The sequence below is a fragment of the Marmota monax genome, unplaced genomic scaffold (genome assembly GCF_021218885.2).
Source record: "Marmota monax isolate L192 unplaced genomic scaffold, Marmota_monax_Labrador192_F-V1.1 WCK01_AAM20220418_F8-fsc00048, whole genome shotgun sequence".
Classification (NCBI taxonomy): Eukaryota; Metazoa; Chordata; class Mammalia; order Rodentia; family Sciuridae; genus Marmota; species Marmota monax.
The window spans coordinates 6,529,192-6,554,087 of NW_026694895.1; the positions used below are offsets into that span (position 1 = coordinate 6,529,192).

Sequence of the window (24,896 nt, forward strand, 5' to 3'; positions counted from 1 at the left end):
CAGTAAATAGATTGTCTAAATTTTCCAATACTGTTTTATACCATTTTAATTTCATGAAATTTGAAAATAAGACATACCACATAAATATTGCAATATAAATCAAATTGCTAGACTCAAACACTGTACCCATTACTGAAAATACACACACAAAAAAAAGCCCACAAAACTTTCAACATTAAAGAATAAAGAAGATTAATAAAGCACACAGTTTAGAGAATATTAATGCAGGAAGAACATTTTCTCTTATACCTGAATGTATGGCTTTAGCAGACTAAATTACACTGAGCAACAAAGTCTTTATTGGTGAGAATTTTTTTTTATTCCAAAAGCAAAACATCAGTAACTATAGTTACTGATATTTTTTTTCCTTACTGATTCTAAGCACACAAACCAATAGCTGTATAAGATCTGTTGCTAAACAGAAAAATACTTTCTAAGGATGTTCAACTTCCTAAGAATACAGCATCCATCCATGCCTTTATGCCTCTGAACTCCTAGATCTTTAGATGGTAATCAAGTATCAGTCAAAGTGACCTTGGTCCTAAGGGTGATGTAATAGTAAAGATTTATTTTTTTCTGATAGAAGTAGTGATGAATTTAATACAAAGAAATGAAATCTAGAAGAACAGTTCTTGCTTAGGTATAAAGACTTTAGTAAGTTCATTTCTACTTTTTCCAAAATAATTCCACTGATGTGTTTTAACAGTTATGATGCTTGTAAAGACTACATATAAGGTACATGAGTTGAGTGTAATTTACATGAGTATTTCTCGAGAGAAAACTTTTGCACTTAATTTATACTCGTATTTCAGGCCAGACAACTCTATATATACATATGAAAAAAAAAATCATGTTAGGGAACTCTTGTCCAGGTTCTACTTATTTATCACTTACGATAAACAAATCATTTAAACATCAAAACTTTAAAAACAAAATGACAAAAACAACAACTCACTACTTCTGAATATGGTCCACTGGATTCCTCCATGATTTCAACACTTTCCAAACCAGGCAAGAGAAGTAAAAGTGTCTGTTTGGCTTGTCTTAGTACAGGTCTTTAAAAAAGTACACAAATATATATACATTGAGTCAAATGTACTGGTGCATAGTAGTGATGTTAACAAGCACTGTCAAATACATACACTTGTTTATGTGTGTACACATATACACTTTCTCTCTGACAGTACTAGGAACTGAACTCAGGGGTAGTCTACCACTGAGCCACAACCCTAGCCCATTTTGTTTTTATTTTGACACAGAGAAGGGATTGGTAAGTTTCCTAGACTGGCCTTGAACTTGCACACCTCCTGACTTAGCCTACCTGTTAGCTGAAATAGCAGGTATGACCCACAACATCAGGCTAGAGTACATCAATTACAAGTACTTTTTAAACAGTAAATGAAATTTGGCTAAAAGCTTAAAAGTAATTTTTAAACAGTAAATGAAAATTGGCTAAAATCTTAAAAGATTGTTCTACACATGTATAAAAATGGGAGAAATCTGTACTTTTCAAAAGAATCTCCAAATTTTCACCTCTAAACCTTTTGTCAAAATTTCCAAAATATTCATCATGGATAAATTCAAACAGAAGTAAAATATGACATTAAGCACTCAAGTAACTTTAAAAATCATCATTATCTTGCCCTTCTTTTTAGGATAATTTAAAATTCTTTTCATTGGTTCCTAAAATCAAATTTACTGTAAGACCCAACAAAAATGTTAAAGAATGTTTAGTAATTACCAAGCAATCCAAATAATAAGTATAAAATCTTATGCAATGATTCCCCATATTAAGATTATCTTAATACCAAAAATCCCATTCATATTATCATAACAGAATATATAAGGAATAAAAATGTGTTATTGCATACTTTAATTCCTCAGGGTAAGTCAACATGGTCACTTTAGCAAATGTGGCATTCCAGAACTGAGCACTTTGTTTTCGAATCTGTTTATTCTTGTGCAAAAATATTATACAGAACAGTGGAGAAAGCAGTTCAAGAAGTTCACTGTCATAAATTCCAGTGTAGCTATACTGTAGGCAAGCAGTAATTTCTCCTAAGAGCTTTTCTAACTAGGAAAAAGGAAAAAAATAAGAGCAAAAAGCATTCTAAATATTAACTTGCAAAACATGTTGCTATTTCAATTTTTTAAATTTCAATAATTTTAAACAAGGCCCCCTGATCACTGTAAATCTCTTTATATGCTGACAAAATATCTGGCAATTTTATCAATAAACCAACTTGATTTTGAGTGTATTTCCCATTGACAGGGGAAAACAATGTGTTTATATCAATTTAACAAGAATTAATAACTGTCAAAATACTCTTCACCTACAAAATTTTAAGCCCAACTGAGCACATATATAAAGAGATGACATCACGAATTCTATGATTTTAAGCTAGCTTATTAACACCATCTTTTAAAAAAGAAAATCTACTTATGAATGTGTCATATTATTTCATAATATTAAATGTCCATTAAAAATATGCAAAATTATATATAATGTAGACAAACATCTAAACTCTATTTTCTCATTATGAACATTTATGTTTTATGAACAATTTTTTATTGTTACCTTGTTGTTCAGACAACTGTACACTTTTGGAACTTCATCAAGCCTAGAATGGAAAAACACATAATAGAGGACCATTTATATTTTAGAAATATGACACTATGTTATCTATCAATTTAAACCTGAAAATGAGGTTACCATAGTGATAAAAACAAATGTGTACATGTAATGACGTAAAACACTGTTCCTAAGTCTTAACAAGGGGAAAAAAAATGCCAAACTTGATTTAACATGGGAAAATCTCATCTTTAAAAAAACGAATCATTGAAAACACAGTAGACCTCAAAGTGTTTGTACTAGCTTCCTGTTTCTGAATATTTTTAAAACAAACTATTTTTAATACAGCAAAGACGCAAATAATTTGAAGAGGTAATAAGTTCATGAATTTAATGTTTGGACTCTGCACTTCATAAAATCTGTTACCTATTTTTTTTCCTCCATAAATTTATAAAAGACAAACTATTACCACCGAACAACCAAGCTTGCTACAAGATTATTAAGAAATTCTTTCAAAGTGTTTTTATAAGTATGCTTATTGGGGAATTTTTCAGGTTCTTGGGCACTTCAATTCTACCTCAAAGTTCTATACTATTTGAGATATCTTTTTAACAAAATATTTTAATATATTACCCTGTGTCAATTGTAAAGATTACCATCCATAACAACAAAACTGGTAAAAACAACAAAAGTTGCTACATATATTTTAACTGCACAAATTTAATTCAACAACTAAGCACAAAATACTTACTTTGAGTTTTCATAAAATAATGCCAAGGGTCTTGTTAAAGTTGCAAATATTTTTCGGATCATAGATGGCAGAGAAATATGTCCAAAAACATTGGAAAGCATGTTGGTGATCGAGGTGCCAATAGCAAGTAGAGTATCAGAATATACTTCTTTGAAGCTCAGAGTGTGGAAAGAATAGATCACTTTCACAATAAGTTTAAATAAAGAAGCCAATTTCCCTAGGGGCTCCTTCTTCTTTTTGGACCAATCTGAAGATCTCTGTGGTGCTAAGACATAATTACACTGATCAAAAACTTACGTACTTTGAAAACAGTGTCACACTGTCTGAATATACAAATTTATTTCTCACATTTAAAAGCTAGATGCATCAAATACACATGTATTCAATTGACACTCCAAACAAACCCTAAAATCACACATTATTAATGGTCATATATCATAGTAGCTTTACCAATGAAAATTAGTGACAACAGAAAATGACATCAAATCTAGAATAAGAACATGTGAGTCTATTCTCCAGGAAATTCAAAAATACATTACAAATTTTTCTGTTTCTCAAAATTTTAACTATTTTTTTTAAATCAACTATTTTTTTTCTTAGTTGTTGATGGACCTTTAATTATTTACTTATTTTATTTACACGTGGTGCTGAGAATCAAAGCCAGAGCCTCACACATGGCTAAGGCAAGCATTCCACCACTGAGCCACGAACACAGCCCCATCAACTAATTTTTAACAAAATACTAAATTATCCGGGTATATCTCAACAATCTGGGAGGCTGAGGCAGGAAGATGACAAATTCCAGGCTAGTCAATTTACTAGGATCTTGTCTCAAAAAGTAACAAAGAACTAGTACCTACTTTCTAATTTAAAGAAAATTATGTCATAATAACATTGACTTTCCTTTGTACTCTTCTTATAGCACTTCTTTCCAGACATCAGTTACAAGAATCAACCCATGTCACGCTTGCCCTGAAAAATCATACCCATTCCAAAATGTCATCTGTTTCTCTCAATTCATTTTTATAAGCCAGGAGAGCTCAGATTTAATAGAAATCTCTAATCCAGTGCTTACTAATTAGTCTCATGTGGTAAAATGAAAAAAAGAAAAAGTGTTGCTAATAAAGTCAGCCTTCTGCACTAAAATCAGTTTCTTGGACATGAATATACATATACACTCCTGAATGCTACCCAGAAATTCTTGGATAGGATGTTAAGGTTAAGGCTAAGGTAATATATCAGAGAACTGGTTATATACCAGTGACTATAAATATATTGAGATTAACAACAAGCAGGTTTTCTCCCAGTTAAAGAGTAGTTAAATACAAATACAGAAAGATGAAAAATGTGAAATGGTGGGATATTTAGATGGTAAGAAGAAGTACATCAAAAGAAGCAGGGAGGTGGGCCCAGTGGTAGAAGCATGGTAATACCAGAGCCTCAGGGGGCTAAAGCAGGAGGGTCATAAGTTTCAGGCCAAGATGGGCAACTTTGTGAGACCTTCTAAAACTAGAAAATAAAAAGGGGCTGTCATGTACCTCAGTGGTAGAACACCAATGGGTTCAATCTCCATTACTGGAGAAAACAAAGCACAACAATAACAGCTAAGAGATCATACACCTCTATTTTTCAATTCTGTCCACTCAGAGGATCCAAGAACATCATCATCATCTTGTTAGCAATAAACAATCTTGATTTCTAAAATGCTAATCTCAGCTAAAAGGAACCATGTTCGCTCGAGAATGGCTGATTCAAGGCTGCAAGGAAAGTGCAAGATGAAGCTAAATATTTCACACCCAAGTTCCCTACCAATAACGGGATGTGTCAAAAAGTTACACAAGACAACTCAATGGTCATCCTTAATGAATAAATCTGGGATATCTTGGTCATTAAGATAAATAATAGTAACTAAAGTCCACTGAACAAACTGGAAACCCAGGAGTCCATACCAATAAAAATAAAATGTAGGATATCAGAAGGTTTACCTTACATTAGATGTCACCTACACTTGTACGAGTCAATACATATAGAATGATTTATTATAGAGTAAAATGAAATAATTAAAAATAGGAATTGAGGCAAGAAGCATTAAGGGTTGATCAACTCATGAGTAAAAACTTCCTAAAGAATAGGATACTGCCTGGAGCAGTAGCATATGCCTGTAATTCCAGTCACTCAGGAGGCTAAGGCAGGAGGACTGCAAAATCAAGGCCTCATCAGCAATTTAGCAAGACCCTATCTCAACATAAGAAATAAAAAAGGACTGGGGATGTAACACAGAGATAAAATGCGCTGGATTCAATCCCTAGTAACAAACAAACAAACACCCCAGGATACTTATATAGTCTCAAAGTGTCTGCCACAAAACATTTACTAGTAAGTATACAGTAATTAGCTTTACTGTGGAAATCTGTCACATTACCAACTGAACCAAAAAGTAAATGTTGTCTTCATCACTAACGGGACACATGAATTAAAAGACCCACAGCATTGTTGTTGTAATATTCCTATAAAAATGAATGAGAACTGAATCAAATCTTGAGGAAATATGACAAATTTAGATTAAGCTGCTTAAGTGGTCCGTTGTTTTGTTGTTGTTTGTTTATTTGGGGGGGTACCTTTTTGGTTTTGGGGAAGAGGGGGTTGAAACCAGGGGCACTGACCACTGAGCCACGTCCTCAGCTCTATTTTGTATTTTAGTTAGAGACAGGGTCTCACTGAGTTGCTTAGCACCTCACTTTTGCTGAGACTGACTTTGAACTCATGATCCTCCTGCCTCAGCCTCCTGAGCTGCTGGGATTATAGGAGTGTGCCACCATACCGGGCCCTTAAGTGCTCCATTTTATGGGGCATGAAAGACAGGGCAAGAAATGTTCCAGATTGGGCTAGAGTTATAACTCAGTGGTAGAGTGCTTGCCTAGCATGTGTAAGGCACTGGGTTCAATTCTCAGTACTGCATATAAATAAATAAAATAAAGGTCCAGCCAAAAAAATAAAAGATGAATTAAATAAATAAATAAATAAATAAAAAGGTCCATCAACAACTAAAAAAATATTTTTAAAAAAGTAATAAAATGTTCCAGCTTGTTCACTAATCTGACATACTTTCATAGAATGAATAAAATGTATACTGGCCAGGCACAGTGACGCATGCCTGTAATCCCAGTAGCTTGAGAGGCTGAAGCAGAAGAATCATGAATTCAAAGGCAGCCTCACCAACACCCCATCTTTAAATAAAATATAAAAAGGGGGTGGGGGTGTAGTTCAGTGGTTAAGCACCTCTGAGTTCAATACCTAGTCCAGAAGGAGGGGGGCGGTTTACTGGGGGCAATGATAAGACAAATGCAATCAATTTATAATTGAGGAATCTGAGAAAAAGGATATGCAGTTTCTGTGTGTAATTCTAGCAAAGTTTCTCTAAATTTAAAATAACTATAGGTCATCTAAAAAGTCCCCAAGAGATCCTGATGCACAGCCCTGGATGATAACTATATCCTTTATGCAACTCTTTATTTCCTGTTTCTGCTCCTAGATTTCTGCTAGCAGATTTTGAAATCTTATTCTATAAATTTAAAAAGGAAAGGGATGATCTCTGGTTCTGTTCTAGACAGACATGGAATGATATAACCAGGAGAAATTTGTAATTGTGAGTTTATAGATCATGGACACTTCCGATATTCAGATAAATCTAAATTTTCACAAGTATCAACATGGCTAAAATAATGTCAACATGGGGCTAATCATCTTGGTCCTACATAATTCCAATGACTTATGAAATGTTTTCTAGTATCATTACATTTTATAATCTTTTAAAGTTATGGTGTTCAAAACAGTTTTATTTTTCTTACTTAGACATAATCAGATTAGGTACTGCTCAGTTCAAGAGGATAGCTGAAATTTACTGCAAGCACATCTAAAACCTAACTTAGTTGAATTCAGGAAAGGATGTTGTGATATGTAACATGTTACTCAATCTTAATTTGGTAAAATCTGAAAAAACCAAAACATTCTAAAAGCATTCTAGTTATGTTTTAGAAATATTTATATTAAATAATTAATGAAAATAATGACAGATCTTAAAACAGAAAAATATAATAAAGCTCAACATCAACTGACATTTCTATTAACAGCAGGTAATCATCTCCTATATGGTAAGAAAATATAAACCTAGATAGATGGGTATATTTTCTTAAAACATTAATTAAGCCAGAAAAAATGGTGCATGCCTGCAATTACAGCAACCCAGGAGGTTGAAGCAGGAGGATTCCAAGTTTGAGGCCAGCCTCAGTAATTTAGTGAGACTCTGTCTCAAAATTTAAAAATTACAAAGGGCTGGGAATGTAGCTCAGTGGCAAAGCATCTCAGGATTTAATCTCCAGTGCCAAAAAAAGGACAATCTGTTTCAATTCTAACTGTCCAATTTTAACAAAAATGGTAAAAAAATTCCATTAAACGTGTAGATTTTTAATTTCTTATAAAACCACAACCAATTTAATAATTCTAACTTTAATACCAATTAAATGATTATTTTAAAATAAAGATTTTAAAAATTAGAACATTTAATAAAATAAAAAATTGAGGGGCTGGGGTTGTGGCTGAGTGGTAGGGCACTGGGTTCGATCCTTAGCACCACATAAAAATAAAGTCACTATGTCCATCTATAACTAAAAATATACATATATTTAAAATAAATAAATAAATGAATAATGATAAAGTAAAGGGTAAAATCCTAATAGAGAACTATTTGGTAGTTGATGAAATATTGCAACAAATAAATGTAATGAAGATACTTACATTTAACGCTGGGCTGATATTTAATATTATATGGTGAAAAATCGATGCAATCAACCATTACAGTAATAATATGAACAATCCTGTCCAAGTACAACAAATTCTAGGGAAGAAAAGTATCATGATTAGAAACTTCCAGCTACTAGCTATCCAACAATAATAAGCAGCGGCAGTAACAAAGCATGACTTTCTCCCATATATACCACAATAATACACATTCCATAATTTTTTCCATATAAGGTAAAAGTATATGGTTATAAACATTTCCCGGTTACTGTTGTGTACCAAATACTATTATCAAGATTCAGGGAAAAAAAATCATCTCTTTAAGATGCCCATTCAATACCTCATATGTTCAGAGTGGAAGCACAAAGCTTAAAATGAGATTCTTGGGGGCCAGTGCTGAGGAAAGAACCCAAGACATCAGATGCTAGGAAAGCGCTACACCACTGAGCTACATTCCTAGCCCCAGTAATTGCATTCTTTATCAAATTCTTCTTAAAAATTAAAAAAGTAATGATGTATTCATAAATCCCAGTGGAAACAACAATCAAAGTTTTTAAATTTTTTTTGAAAAATGTTTTTAAGTTCCACCAATATTCTTTCTTTCTCCCCCAATCCAACTGAAATAAAAAAAAGGTCCACAGACTCAAAAGACTACCAATTTATGGAGGTGAGGAGCAGCAGCAAACTAAAAGTAGAACAAAGAAAACCCATGGCTGATAAGCCAAAGAGAACACTTCAAAAATAACAACTTTCCAAATGGAACCTCAGAGTAACAGAAGTCACAGTGATATTTACAAAATAGTTAAATGGTTGATTAAAAGTTAAGTTTGCTGTATTTAGCTGGGTGCAGTGGCACACGCATGTAATTCCACAGGTTCAGAAGGCTAAGGCAGGAGGATTTCAAGTTCAAAGTCAGCCTCAGCAAAAGCAAGGCTCTAAGCAACTCAGTGAGACCCTATCTCTAAATAAAATATAAAAAAAGGGCTGAGGATGCAGCTCAGTGGTCGAGTGCTCTGGAGTTCAATCCCTGGTACCAAAAACAAACAAAACAAAACAAAAAATTGTACTGCATTTAGAGATGTATAAAACAACTGGCCAGTGTTTCTTCTCTCCTTATCCTCCATTACCTTCCATTTATTCACTTAACTAGATTAACTGCCATATCTGCCCTAAAGACAGCCTGTGCCATAAAATGTAAGTACCAGAGGAAGAAAATAATGCCTCTGCTATGTATGAAAATCGTACAGAAGGGTCAGTTCAAATGGGAGGCTACATACTAGAAGAAAAGATGCAAAGATGTTAAATTTAGGAGCTTCCTCCTTGCTCACAATTATAAAGCAGAAGATTACTATAACCACAATTTTACCATTAAAGCTAGAAAAACACTCGTCTCTTGTATTAGAAAATACATTCCTACTATCAACACCAAGCACCATGATGAAAATTTGCTAAATACAAACTGAACTTTAATCCACCAGGAGTCAATGCAAGAAGCACAATATTCTCATGTTAAGAGGGAAATTATATTCATTTAAAACATTAAATGTAAATCAAAACAGTTTAATACTCCTCTAAACATTTATACGGCAAAGGAATGGGAACAACTAGAAATATCAAGCTCCCAGAAAGCAGTAAACAAAGCAAAAGAAAACAAAACACCCAAAACTATGTGGAAAAAGAAAAGAACATGGAAGACAAAGTCAAAAGGTCTAAAAACAGTCTAAAGTATATGGGGGGGGAGGGGGGGAAAGCAGGGGCAGATACTACTCAAATAGAAAAACTGAAGGGCACCAGTAAAGCAAGGCACTATTTTCCTGACCTAAAGGCGCATTTCTTTATATTGAAAAGGTTCACTAAATATTTAAAAACAGACTAGTAAAATTCCCAAACTTCAAAGACAACAGAATGATCCTAAACTTTACAGAGAACCCAAAAAATTACTTAATAAAAAGGTTAGTATTAAACTATACATTTGTAATAATACAAGTTTACAATTCAGCAAGTACTTTACTTCACAACTATTTTCTAAGGATGGAATAATTAACATTGTTAAAATATCTATACTACCCAAAGTGGTCTTCAGATTCAATGTAATCTACCTTAATATCCCAATGGCATTATGTTTTCCTTTTGTGTGTTATTACTGAAAATTAAACTTAGGGGTGCTGTATCCCCAGCCCTTTCAATTTTTTATTTGGAAACCAAATCTTACTAAGTTACTTAGGGTTTTGGCAAGTTTCTGAGAGTAGCCTGAATCTTGCAATACTCCTTTGTCAGCCTCCCTAGTAGCTGTGATTACAGATGTGCACCTCTGGGCCTGAACCAATGGTATTTGGTTAAAACATTCAAAAGAACCTGAAGGGCCAAAGTAACCAATCTTGAGGAAAAATGCCACAAACAAGAAGCATCACACTTCCTGACTGAAAATATATTGCTACAAAACTATGTAATCAAAACAGTTTCATATTAGCAATGAAACAGACATATAGACCAATGGAACAAAAAGACCAGAAATAAATTCTCACATGGGTGGTCCTACAACAAGAGCACTGACAATACACAAAGGGGAAAAGATGGTCTCTTCAATAAATTATGCAAGGAAAAACAAAAAAACACAGGAAGAATAAAATTGGATCCTTATCTCACACCATATGTTCACTCAAAATGGAATAACGTACATACTAATACCTAACACATTAATACTAATAAAACAAAATGGGAAAGACTTCTTCACATTGGTCTTGCTAATGATTTCCTGCATAACATCCAAAGCACAGGCAAGAAAAGCAATCACAGACCAACAGGATTACCCCAAACTAAAAAGATTCTGCACAGCAAAAGAAACAACAGCATGAAGGGACAATTTAAGGAAAAATATATTTGCAAACCATGTATCCTGATAAGTGGTTGAATATCTAAATTACATAAGGAGCTCCAATAACCCAATATTAAGAAAACAAATAACCAAACTTTAAAATGAGCAGAAAACCTAGATAAACATTCCTCAAGCTGGATGTGGTGGTGTGCACACCTGTAATCCCAGTGATACCAAACCAACAAAAAAACCCACCACATTACTCAAAAGTAGACACAGCCCAGCAAGGTGGTGATTAGATTACCTATAATTTCAGCAACTCAGGAGGCTGAGGCAGGAATATTTCAAGTTTGAGGTCCATCTGGGCAAATTATTGAGACTATATAAAAATAAAAACTAAAAAAGAGTTGGGGTATGAGCTCAGCAGTAGAGCACCTGCCTACGTCAGCAAGGACCTGGGTTCAATACCCAATATGGGGGTGGGGGACAAAAGATAAATACAAACAACCAGCAGTTATACATGTAAAGGCAATCAATACCAGTATCAGGGAATGCAAATCAAAGCCATGACATCACCTTATATTTGTTAGGGTAGCTATTTTTAAAAAGAAAAAAAAATTCAAATCTCTATTAAAAAAAAAAAATCAAATCTCTATTTTGAGTAGGAAGAGGAGGAACACTGTACACTGTGGGAATATAAAATGGTCCACTTATTAGAGACAATAGTATAAAGAGTGTTCAAAAAATTAAACTACCAACCTATAGTTAATTTGTGAGCCTGTGGCAGGACAACAGCTTGAGCCCAGGAGTTCCGTGCCAACCAGGGCAGTTCATGAGCCCCCTTCTCTAGATGTGAGGTAACTTTTGGAGGTAATGAATATTTATGACGTCATGACGATGGTTGTTATTATGTATCAACAACTTTTTACATTTTCTTATCCAGAATCAGGGATTGAATATAGCATCTGGGATTACTCGCATGTGCCAGGACACTCAGTTGTACAACTTTTCATATGTAAAACATATCTCAATAAAGTGATATAATACAACTGTGATACATATTTTTTTTATCCCTAAGTTTGCTAACCAACCAATTATTTACACAAAGACAGGAAGATAGTGGTCATGTATCTAAAAGTAGTTGACAATTATTCTGTTCCCTCAGAAATAAAATATAAAGTAAAACAAGGAGAAAAAAATGGAACACAAAAAACAAAGCTAAGCAGCAAAACCAGAAAACATTAAACAGGTTATGTCAGCAGCATCTTTAATTTGTGGGGGAGGGGGAGAGATTTCTCAGGTCTTATGGAATCCTTCAGAATAATGTAGGTACTCTAACTAAAAATTTAAAAATTTCAACAAAACCTGAAATGTGGCAAGCCCCGTAAGAATGTGTGGGATGAAATCCTACCAGGTTTTTATCTCCTAGGATAAATGTTATGGACTTCAAATGTGACAGAATAAAAATTAAAAGTAGTATCTCAAGTAAGAAATTACTGGCAACAGTAATACGTTTAATTTTGAAGATGAGAAAAGAGTGAAAAGGGACTTTTATATAGTCAGTTGTTTGGCTAAGGATGGTGGCCTATCAGTGATTCATAAGGTTGAAATAATAGAACCCCAACTTCAAGCTTGGCCTCAACCACTTAGGGAGACCTTCAGCAACTTAGTGAGACACTTTCTTAAAAATAAAAGAATATACTCAACGGTAAAGTCCCGTTTCAATTCCCAGTACCCTCTCCCCTGCACACACACACAGACACAAAAGTCAGTCCTTTGTATCCATGGGTTTTGCACATACAGTTTCAACCAACAACATATCAAAGACACACTCATACCTTGCTTGATGGTTATAGGTAAATGACAGATCACTTAATTTGACAAAAATCCTATAAGATTACCAAAAGCTGAAAAATTCCTATCACCTCCTGTTGACAATGCAGCAGTCAATAGTGTAACCCATTACATCCTCATGATGATGTTGGTATAAAGAAACATACTGTGCTACCAGTAACACAAAAGTATAGCATATATATGTAGAGGACATAATACTTGATATCCATGTTTGCTAGCAGCTTATGTATTTGCTACACTACACATTTTATCATTAGAGTCTACTTCTATTTTCTACATGATTTAGCTTTAAGTTTGCTCTATTGATTTTCACATGATGAAACTGCCCTAAGGACACATTTCAGAAGGTATCCCCTCATTAAATTATGTACAACTATACTTCAGGTGGACAGGGAGTAAAAACTAAGTCTGTTTAAGATATTTTTCCTTGCTTTTATTCCCTAATACAGTATGACAACTATTTATATAGCATTAGGTATCATAAATATTCTAGATGATTGTAAGAACATAGGGAAATGTGTATACATTATATGCAAATATTATTAAGTCACATTATATAAGGAACTTGAAGATATGTAAGTTTTCGAATTATAAGCTGATCCTAAAACCAATCAACCTCAAAGACTACTTTGAACATTAAAAACTTCTGGGCTTGGCTGCATATGCCTGTAATCCCAGTGACTCAGGAACCCAAGATAGGAGAAATCAAAGTTTGAGGCCAGCCTGGGCAACTTAACAAAACCCTCAACAGCTTAGCAAGATCCTGTCTTAAAATAAAATATTAAATGGACTGGGAATGTAGTGGTAAAGTGCCCATGGGTTCAACCATGAGCACACCCCTGCCCCCACCAAAAACAAACAAAAAACTAAAAACTTCCAGATTGACATCTAACAGATATGAGAAAGTACACAGAACAGCCTACGCCTTGTATTGTTATTCTGAAATGCCACATGGAAGTACATAGTAAAATAGTAAAAGAGCTCTTAATGATCCTGGTACATGGACCTGAGAGGACCCTCCTTCCAAAAAAAAAAAAAAAAAAAAACTGTTTCACAAAGAAGTACTTGTTTTCTGTATTAACTTGGTCTCTTATAAAAGAGAAACATTAGTAAATGACAGTTCAAAAGTGTTACCTCCATTTACTTGAAAATAATTTCCTTAAATACAAACAACAACTAAAATAACAGGCCAGTACCAAAACAAACTCACTGAAAGCGATTCATCTTCCAAACTGTACATTATCTTGGAAGAAAGTTCTTCACAGCACAAATTCTCTTCTGCTGTTGCCACCAAGGCAGCACAGCGAGCAAATGCTCTATATAATTCTGACCAACTTCTAAGTAAAGTCTTCATGGTAGCCTAATAATCAAGAAATTTTATTAATATATACCTCTTTATCCAATAGCAAATAGAATCAATATATCTTTTAAGGTGTCAAAGAAGAGTCTAGCATAGGTAATAACTTTTCCCCAATTCCCAAAAAGTTCTAACCATAGTATCAGCAATCAAAGATAAAAAGAAACTTCTCTCTTCACCATTTTCTTTTCCCCCAAGCTAATAAAGTTGTATGAATCCTATCTTAGGCAAAATTACTGTTGAGTTCATTATAAACGTTGAAAAGGCAATATTTTTTTAGAAAAGCACAAATTCCTTACACATAAAAATATGACACGGTCTTACCAGAGGAAATTTCTGTATTGAAAAAATATGGTTGATTGGCAAAGTAAGTGCACCATAGATGGCACTAAAATTATGTTCTAATGCATCACCTTGATTCACTTCATTGGTCTGAAAAAAGAAAAATGAAAAAGTTATCCTCATCTACCTAGTAATATTAAGTATTTCTAACAGGTATAAAACTGTGTCCCGTGCTAATAGCATTAAGGATTTTTTAAACTCCTTTCCCTTGGTAGCTATGAATATGACTTATCTGTCCATAAGATCTTTACAGATATAATCAAGTTAAGACAAAGTCATAATGCATTAGAGTGATCCTGAATCCAATGAATGGTATCCTTATGAGAGGAAGAAATCTGGACACCTTGATAACATGAGGGTGAATACCATGTGAAAAAATCAAGGAAAAGACTGAAGCCATGTGGTCACAAAAGAAAGAAGGTCAAAGACTACCAGCTATCAGAAGCTGAGAAAAATGGATCAGATTCTCCCTCAGAGCTCTAGAAAGAACCATATAACACTTTCATTTTGAATTTTGGCTTCTACGACTATGAGAGTTGTAGAGTGCTGGGTAGGTCGTCAGCCCTATCTCCAGCACAAAAATAAATAAATGATCTGTGGGAAATGAAAGCACAGAGTTTAGATCCTATAAAGAAACCCAGAAACAACTCCCTAAATCTGTTATTATACATATACAGCATTCAAACAAGGACCTCTGCTATCCTTCAAACAGTGGGAAGCTATTTAGAAATATATAAGCTATTATTATTCAATAGGAATATGTTTAATAGTTTGCTAGTCTGAGTAGACATACTAATGTAAAAAATTCTGTGGTATCATTTTGTGCTTAGCAATATTAGTCCAGAGAATCTGTCCATGAAAGTGAACTTGTGCTCCCTGTTCTGTCAGTATCAACACCTTTTTAGTATTTAAGTATAAAAAATAGTAATCAACTCTAACTTAGGAGAATGTTAAATGGCTTTGAAGTAATATGGCTTCACCAGAATATATAACATTCAAGATGATCATTATTACTACCTATTGGTGTAACTACTCAAAGGACCCAAAATATTTAAGAATCTGTATGTATTATATATATTTCTCCAAACACTACTGGAGAAAACAAAGCTCTTAGACCCCTATTAAGTAAGGTTAGCTTTCTTTGGTAAATAAGGCAGAAAAAAAACAAAAAAATAAAAAACACAATGAAATCAATCTAGTAGACAGAAAATTAACCAACAGCACACACACAAAAAATATTTAATATCTTCCATTAAAATTCAAAGTTCTAGCTGGGTATGGTGGCCCATACCTGTAAACCCAACTAAGCAAGAGAACTGCAAACTCACATCCAGCCTGGGCAACAACTGCAAAAGGCCATGGATGTACCCCGGTGGGAGAATGCTGCCCTGGCAATTACGAGACCCCAGATTCAATCCCCAGAACCTCCCTTCAACACACACACACAAAGTCAAGCTTCTATTCATATCATAAAAAGAAAACAGTCTCTTAAATTTGAGTGGAAATATACAGCAAATTTACATCATACCTGATTAATCATTTCAGTTAATGGCGTGACTATAATACTCCACATTCTCCAGAGATGCTCCTTGTTTTCCAATTCCTTTGCATTTTGATTAATAACATTTAATACTGAGTCACTAAAAGCTAATGGTGAAGTTGGACCAGAAAGCACATAACCTACAAGTGTTTCAAGATTGAGAAAAAACCTGAAGTAAAAACAAAAAAGAATGTATTATTGAATACTTTTGCTGAAATACATTAACTGCACATTAACAAATTCTAAAAATAATTACAAAGAAAATAAAAAATGAATTCGAAGTCTTATTTATGAAAATTATTTAATAAAAGAATCTTATTCATTATATAATCTTTCCATAAGAAACCTCATAAAGTTTCTACCACTCTACCACTGAGCTCCATCCCCACCCTGTCTCTTTTTTATTTTGAGACATGGTCTCACTAAGTTGCCCAGTCTGGCCTCCAACTTGCAAACATCCTGCCTTGGCCTCCTGACTCACTGAGATTACAGGTGTGCATCATCATATCCAACTTCATATTGCTTATTTATATTTTTGCAAAGCTGGGAACTACGCCAAGAACCTTTTGCATGCTACATCATCATTCCACCACTAAGCTCCTTCCTCAGCCTACAGGTTATTTAAAGTACAAACTTACCTTTCATCTGCTACACATTCCAGGAGATTATTGTTGAAAATTAATTGAATTAAGAACAAAGCTGGAGTTCCCTGAAAAAAGGAGAAAATGAAGTTAATCTTAATCAATTACAAAACATAGTATACTTGTTTGCTATAACCAGTTAAGAAATGATGATTGTCTTAGAATAAAAAAGTTAAATTTTATTTAGGTATCACAACAAATAAAACCCAGTATCTTTCTGTTCTAAATGAGAGCTATACCTTCTACAAGAGAAATAATGAACTGGTGAGATTCCAGACATTTAAAAAGCTAGAACTTACTAAATCCCCACCTACACCATGTAGGTAATGTCATTTCACAATATTAAGCTCTATTATGTATAAATGAATAGAAATCTTTCCTTCTGGGGTCAATTATTTAAGCCAGGAAAGTATTTTCACCTATTGATATATAAGCTATTTAATTCCTTAATGATTACCGCTTGTTTGTTTTTAAGTCAGTCAACATATTTCAAATCCGATACTCTCAGAATCTTAAAACCCAAGTATCGCCTTTATATAAGAAAATATGGAAATATCATGGATTTTTTTTTTTGGCCAATCTTTATCATAGCATTACATTTAAGATACTTGCATTAAGAATATCCATATTAGCAACCTGATATGCTGGTGAACCTAATACTTTCTGAGGAAGTCCTTGAATTGTAATTTCCATGAGGACCTAAGAAAGAGAAAAGATCACAGTAGTCAGCCATTAAAAACATCACCTTATGGGCTGGGGGTGTTAACTCAATGGTAGAGTGCTTGCCTAGTACATGTAAGGCTTTAGAATTAATCTCCAGTAATGCTTAAAAAAAAAGAAGTCTATTTACTTAGTAAAATACTATTCTTTTAACTGTACTTTTAATAATTCATTACAAGGTATGTTCTTTCAATAATGTTGATTAATATATATTTCCATTAAGCTAAAAATTTCAAATACGTAAATATGAAAAGTGCACAGTAAGTACTTTACAGATAATGCGTTCAATTTGGAGTGTATTTTCACAGATCTTCTAAATGTCTGCATGTGTAGGTACACAGAAAGAAATAAACTCCTACACATATTTTGCTTTCTTTGTGGTGCTGGGAAATAAACCCAGGTTGAACTACTAAGCTAAACCCCAACTCCATATGAACACTACTATAAACCAATGAGGATATTTAATGATATTTAATCATTTCACAATGTGAAATGTGTAAATCATTAATGTATTTCATTAATATATACTGATGCTGCTAAATGAATCAATGTCTATAATTTGTTTATTCATCCATTTTTCTAAAAATGAATGCTGAAGCTCTTATTTTGTACTGATAAAAGAAAATTTTGAAATGCATTTCGTATTCAATGCCAAAAGCATACATTTCATAGGACTATTAATTAGAAACTGGGTTTAAAATTGCTAACTCAAATACGAATAAACCTACCAAACTGCTCTCTTAAAAAAATCTTCCTACACTGCTATTAACATAGACGGCATAACTTAAGTGTCACAGTAACATAACAAATAATTACAACAGAATTTTACATATTCTTCTTTGAAACACATTAAAAGCATTTATTTTGAGCCTTGACCCCTAGTGCTTTCCATGTATTAACTAATTTAATTACCTATCAATACTACACAGCCTATTTATAAACCAATCAGTGGGACCAAAAGGGTAGATAAACTATGAAAATTTACTCTAAAACACAGTTGGGGGGTTGGGAGTATAGTTCACTTGTAGAGCTTCTGCCTAGCATATGCAAAGTCCTGGGTTCATTCCCTGGTACCACCATAATAAAATAAATAAAAAACAGTTGGTCGGAGATTCAACCAAATCTGCTCTACAGTCCTTGCTATAAACCACAAGCTATACTGCCATGGTACATTTACTTGTCACTGTACATAAAGAAAACATAAGGAATTTAAACTAAGGTATCATTTTTTGGGTGGCTATTATAAAATTTATATACAAGACAAGCACTGTCCCATATGCCTATAATACCAGCTCAGGAGGCTAAGGCAAGTTTGAGAAGAGTAAATTTGAAGGCAGTGTTTCTCAAAATAAGACCTGGATGTACTTGATGACAAGCGTGCCCTGGGTTCAATTCCCAGTCTGTGATTAAAAACTTAACAAAAAAATCCAGCAACTACATACTATTTACTTTCTCCTTTCCTTCACTACTGTATGTTTTTAAAATGTATTTAAGAGCTGGAGGTGTATGTCAGTGGTAGAGTGCTTTCCTAGTTTAACAGGCTCTGGGCTCAATCCCCAGAACTGTACCAAAAAAACTAAAAATGTATTCAATACCAATGTCATTATCAGGGTTAAAGAGTTAACAGAAGGCTGAAGTAGGAGGATCAAAAGTTCTAAAACAACCTTGGCAACTGAGATGCTGTCTCAAACTAAAAATAAGCTAGGGATATAACTCATTGGTAGACTGTTTCTGTCTGCTATTCTTGAGGCCCTGGATTACAATCCTAGTACTAATCAATAATGTATTCACCAGCTAACCATTAGTGGTATTCAGCACTCCTGTCATTGTATTAGAAAACATTCAGTTTCTTCAGTTCAAATTTCATGCCCTTTACCTCATTTTCTCAGTATAGCACATTCTTTTTATTAATTTGAACATGTTAGTGGCTAATATAGTCATTTACTTTATTATTTTTTAAATGATTAATATCAATAGAAGGGTATTTATTACAGAACAAAACTGCTGATAAATACTTGATTAAAAAGGTTTCTCCAGGGGCTGGGGTGTGGCTCAGTGGTAGAGCACTTGCCTAGCATGTGTGAGGCATTGGGTTCGATTCTCAGCATCATATAAAAAAATTAAATAAAGGGCCATCAACAATAAAGTATTTTTTTTAAAAAAAGTCTCTCTGGAGGGTTGGGCATATAGCTCAGTTAGCAGACTGCTTGCCTCGCATGCACAAGGCCCTGGGTTCAATCCCCAGCACTGCCCCCAAAAATGTAACAAAGTCTCTGAAAATTTGTCCTATCCAAAAATTCATTTCAAATATGATTTATTCAAAGTTCAATTTACACATATACTTACCAATGTTTTTGACACAGGATATACTTCTGACTTTACTATACTTTCCAAAGATTTTAGTAGGAGGGTCAGAACTTCAGACCCTGATCTTTCTTTTCTGTTACCTATCAAAAAGCAAAAGGAAGAGTATAGGTCTAAATACATATTTTAGAGATTAATATATGTGCATAGAAAGCTTTAAATGTTACTAAACAGTAATTTTTTTCCAAATCAGCAATAAATGCTTTAAGGTAAATTAATGAGAAAACCAAGCACAGACACACACATCTGTAATCCTAACTACTTGGGACACAGAAGGATGGCATAATTCCCAGGCCAGTCTGGATGTTAGACCCTTTCTCAAAATAAAATGGGTTGGTTGGGACTATAGCTTGGTGCTAAAGTTGGGACTGTAGCTTAGGTTCAATCCCCAGGACTGCAAAAGAAGGGGTGGCAGGTCGCATGGAAAATGATACAATACAATTTTCAAATTAATTTTATACATGAAAGACAAACAATTCACTGGATTATAGAAAATCATTTCATTGAATCCTCTGCAATGAATCCCTTCTTCTCAAATAGAGACTCTACTGCACAATAGATCAAGTCGTGTTCTGCAGAGATTTATCCTGTTCCTAATAGAAGCAGGAAGGTGGAGTAAAACTCTAATAGATTCAAACAGTAAAGCTGGAGGAACAGCAAATGATGGCTTCAAGTTTCCTATAAGTTACAAGGCCAGCGGGGAGGACCTTATGAGACTCAGGAGAAAGAGTTTTTAGAATGGAAGGAAAACAAAACCTCCAAGTTAGAGGAAAAAGGAGAAGCCTCAGAGGGGGAGAAGGGAGAAACCTCAGAGGAAAGAAGAGAAAGGAGAGAATAATTCTCTATTATGTGAGGAACAAGACTAAACCTTTCAGGGTCTTACTGTGGTAGATTCAAAGCACAGAGCTGAGGAAATAACTAGGGATGATGTGAAGATTATTTTAATTTATTTGATAGTGGATTCTGAGTCAGAGGAAGAAGAAGGAAAGTCTCTGAAGTAAAAAAGGCAATGACTACCTCCCAGACAGAGAAAAAATGAGAGACCTTATGTGGATTTAAAGAAATTGCCTTTGGTTACTCGGTTTGGGACTCTATGAGAAGAAAAAGCAGCTGAAACCCCAGATGGTATACAAAACCCAGAAGGGAAAGAAATTAGCTAGGCTCAGAAGTCAAGGAAGTAGGATGGACTGTCTGATCTCCCAACCTTGCCCACAAAATCAGAGATAAGTTATAAATGAGCATAAAAACATTTATGTATATACTTGAATGATCCATCAGGAATCACCAAGGTTTTAAAGAAAATAGATATTATTCTTGAAGTAGAAGAGCTAACATCCAAAGAAACAGCCCAAGGAACTAAAGAAAATTTTAGTAGAAATATGATCAGTACCTTCAGAGAGATCCAAGACTGGAAATAAAAAAACTTCCATGTAGGTGTCTTATAAACCAAAAACTCAACAAATGATCTTAGTAGTAGAATGGACATACTTGAAGAACGAATGAGCAATCTATGTAATCAACTAGAAGAATTCTCTAAGGATACAATACAGATGGCCAAGTAAATAATCAATAAAGACAGACTAACACTAACTTCAGAAACGTCTTTGTTAGAAACTCCAGAAAAAGATGGTAAAGAGAATGGTGCTGAGGACATAATTAAGGAAATAACTGAAGAAAGCTTTCCAGGCATGGTGGTGCATGCCTGTAATCCCAAGAGCTTGAAGACAGGAGAATCTCTAGTTCAAAGCCAGCCTCAGCAACTGTGAGGTGCTAGGCAACTCAGTGAGACCCTGTCTCTAAATAAAATACAAAACAGGGCTGGGGATATGGCTCAGTAGTGGAGTACCCCTGAGTTCAATCCCAGGGAGGGAGGGAGGGAGGAAGGAAAGAAAGGTAGTGAAAGCTCACCAAATAGAAAGCTCACCAAATATATCAAGCAGGATTAATGAAAACAGACTCGCCCCTAGACATGTCTTGGCGAAGTTTTAAAATTCTAGTAATAAAAAGAAAATCATAAAGGCTTCTAGAGAGAAAATAGCCTACAGAGGAACAAGAATCAGACTGACAGAAGATTTATCACTGGGCACCATGGATACTAGAAGTAAATGGAACAACACCATAAAAGTTCTTCAGGAAGAAAGTTTTCAACCTAGAATACTGTATACAGTCAAATTAGCATTTAATTTTGAGGGTAAAACAAAGATATTTTCTGATGTTAAACAATTTAGAAAATTAATTTGTGTACCCTTTTTGAAAGAATTACCAGAGAATATATTTCAGCAATCTTGATGACTACAACCCATCTACAAAATGCTTTCTTCACAACACACATCTAGAAAATCACAAGTAAAACATCACATCTCTACCAGAAGGATGGAAGCTAACAGCATATTTGGGGATGAAGAGATGTTAATTACCTAGATATTATTATACTTAAAGGATATATTTTAAAAATTTCATGTTAGGCATCCCGCCTTATATATGAGCAAACTTTACATATTACTAAGGGGGAGGAAGAAATCCTATCAATGTAACAGATGGGAAAAGGTGAGGGAGAAGAATTAGAAAAACGAGAAAGATGCCAATTTAATGTATGAATACCAAAAAAAAAAAAAAAAAAAAAATGCAGAGGCTGAATGCATCAAGAGAAGTTTATAATTTTTAGCATTTATCACAGTCAATCATTATATTACAGCTTTTTGTTTTGGAGAAAAAAATCATTTCATCAATGTAATAGTGCTTACCTGATTCAGTAACTGATTTCACCAAGCTAATTAGCTCCTTCCAGACAGCACTGACAACTGCATCTGTCAAACAAAATACTTTTAATAGTGTATATATGAATACAAAGGCTCTCCCTTTCTTCCATATAAAACAGAAGAAATAAATTGAGCAATATTTACCAAGGTGATAATTCCCTTATAATATTCATTACAACAAATTTATAAAGCTATAACATTTTAAACATCAAGTCATACAAATAAGGGTAACTCTTATATTCTGAATTCTCTGTAAGACTCATTAGTTATAAGAAAGGACAAAAAAATGAATCCTAAGAATATCTGAAAACCAATAGAGAAAAAAAACACATAATTCATTCTTCAATCACCTAAATGGCAAAATATTCTTCTTTGTTTTATGGTACTACCAGGGATTGAACCCAGGGTACTCTACCATTGAGATACATTCCCAGCTCCTTTTACTTTTTGAGACAGTCTTGATAAGTGTCCCAGGCTGGCCTGGAATTTGCAGTCCTCCTGCCTCAGCTTCCATAGTAGCTAGAAAACTGGCACGCACCATTGTGCCTGGCCATACGATCAATTTTTTTTTTTCCCCATACGATCAATTTTTAAAACATTTTTAAAATGTTTTAAAACATTTAGACTATGGACCCAGGGGTTTAAATGCATTCATTTACATGTTAGAGCCACAGAGCCTAGGCATAAATCATAGCCCTATTATCTGCTATGTGACTTTATCCAAGTTACTGACATTATCTGAACAGCTCAGTTTCCTCATTTGTAAAATGGCTGCTTTCAAGATTAAATCAATTAAGTATCCGTGCCCAATCTGACTAGTAAGAGGTACCACATAGAATATTTACCATTCTACCTTCTTTTATTTTTCTTGGTACTGAGGATTGGACCTAGGGGCATTTTACCAATAAGTTATATCCCTAACCTTTCTCTTCTTAAATTGAAAGACCAGGTCTCAAGTCCAGGTTGGCCTTGAACTTCTGATTGTGCTGCCTCAGCCTCCCAAGCTGCTTATAATTACAAGCAAGAATCGCTGTTCCTGGCTCTATTTTACTTTCTTTTGAAACATAGTTTTGAATGATAAAAAATTTTTTCTTAAATATTTACCAGAAGCATCCTTTCCAACTGCAAGAAAGCTATCATGCACAGCAGTAATAAGTGTATGTGCGTGCTTGGAAAAAAATGAAGGGCTGCTGATTAATGGATGTTCAAGTGGCTCTAAAACAAGAAGAACAAAAAGATAATTATATAAAACGAAAGATATGACAGCATTCTCAATATAAAATTTTAGATGGTCTGAATGGATGTGATTTTTATTAAAACACTTTGCACTTATTTCACAAACAATTGCATTATGCTACGGAGAAAAATAAGACCTTTCTTTACCAATACAGCAAGTCCTGGATTGTTTTAATAAATAATTTTAAAAATAATTAAATACCTAAGCTCAACACAAGTTTGTGCTGCTTAGCAAAACTCAATACTTCTGGACCCATCAAAAAATGAAGCAACATTTCAAGTCCCAAAAGTTGAATGGAAGGGATTGTGGCCATTCCACCTAAATTTGAACTCATGTTCATGCGTGGAGTTCCAGGAACTCCATAGGGGGAAGCACCTTAAAAAAGAGAGAGAGAGAGAAAAGTCCATTTATATAAGGTTATTTTATATTAGCTACCAAAATGCATGTACTTTATATCATTACAATGTAATTTTCAAAACAAATACAACTTAAAATTTCAGGCAGTAATCCACACCTTATAATTATGCATATATAGTTCTTTCTGGTACTTAAATATGAAAAACACTCAATGCGTAACAAAATAGTAATAGCAATTAACTGTTTATGTTGTATGCTAAGTCACATTTCTTTTATCTGCAAAAGTCTGTTGTTTTTAATCAAAGCTCCGAGATTCTGCTATGGAAAAAAACACGGAATTTTATGTTACTTTCTATTAGCTATCCTGAGTTGTAGGTAAAGCACATTCATCTTTTCCAACCACAACTCTGCAACTTAACACAGTAATCAGTAACAAAGAAAAACAAAATGTCTTTTTTAATAACAGATCAAAAAATGATAAAATACTTCACTTCATATGAAAGATACTAAGTAAAAAAGCCTTCAAAATCTTTTCAAAAAGAGAAAAAAGGAAGTCTATTCCTTACCTTTGTGTACAGGAGTCATAGGACTTAAACCTGGAGAAGTAGCTATACGAGATGAATTGCCTTGAGGTAAGACACAAGAATCAGTGCTAATTGTACTCTGAATCAGAGGAACACAAACCTATTGGGTGAAAGAAGAATAAATATATATCTTTAAACCGAGTGTCATTTTTTTCAATATTTATTTTTTAGTTGTACCTGGACATAATACCTTTATTTTATTTATT

The 24,896-nt window shown here is 33.9% G+C and overlaps 1 protein-coding gene across 4 annotated transcripts in view; it reads right to left on the reverse strand.

The window, feature by feature from the left end:
* Rif1 (replication timing regulatory factor 1) overlaps window positions 1-24,896 on the reverse strand; it is a 61,761-nt gene that overhangs the window by 18,632 nt on the left and 18,233 nt on the right. For 3 of the 4 annotated variants that reach the window (XM_046426898.2, XM_046426896.2, XM_058573518.1), the window contains 15 exons: window positions 24,673-24,790; window positions 23,951-24,124; window positions 23,617-23,727; window positions 22,498-22,560; window positions 19,736-19,836; window positions 17,282-17,368; window positions 16,667-16,737; window positions 16,017-16,197; window positions 14,471-14,578; window positions 14,000-14,149; window positions 8,118-8,217; window positions 3,324-3,588; window positions 2,579-2,621; window positions 1,872-2,074; window positions 956-1,055 (listed from right to left, as the gene is read on the reverse strand). In XM_046426898.2, the coding sequence (XP_046282854.1) occupies window positions 956-1,055; window positions 1,872-2,074; window positions 2,579-2,621; window positions 3,324-3,588; window positions 8,118-8,217; window positions 14,000-14,149; window positions 14,471-14,578; window positions 16,017-16,197; window positions 16,667-16,737; window positions 17,282-17,368; window positions 19,736-19,836; window positions 22,498-22,560; window positions 23,617-23,727; window positions 23,951-24,124; window positions 24,673-24,790 (1,875 nt within the window). The remainder of the gene's footprint in view (window positions 1-955; window positions 1,056-1,871; window positions 2,075-2,578; window positions 2,622-3,323; window positions 3,589-8,117; window positions 8,218-13,999; window positions 14,150-14,470; window positions 14,579-16,016; window positions 16,198-16,666; window positions 16,738-17,281; window positions 17,369-19,735; window positions 19,837-22,497; window positions 22,561-23,616; window positions 23,728-23,950; window positions 24,125-24,672; window positions 24,791-24,896) is intronic. The other variant, XM_046426897.2, reaches the window with a different exon arrangement.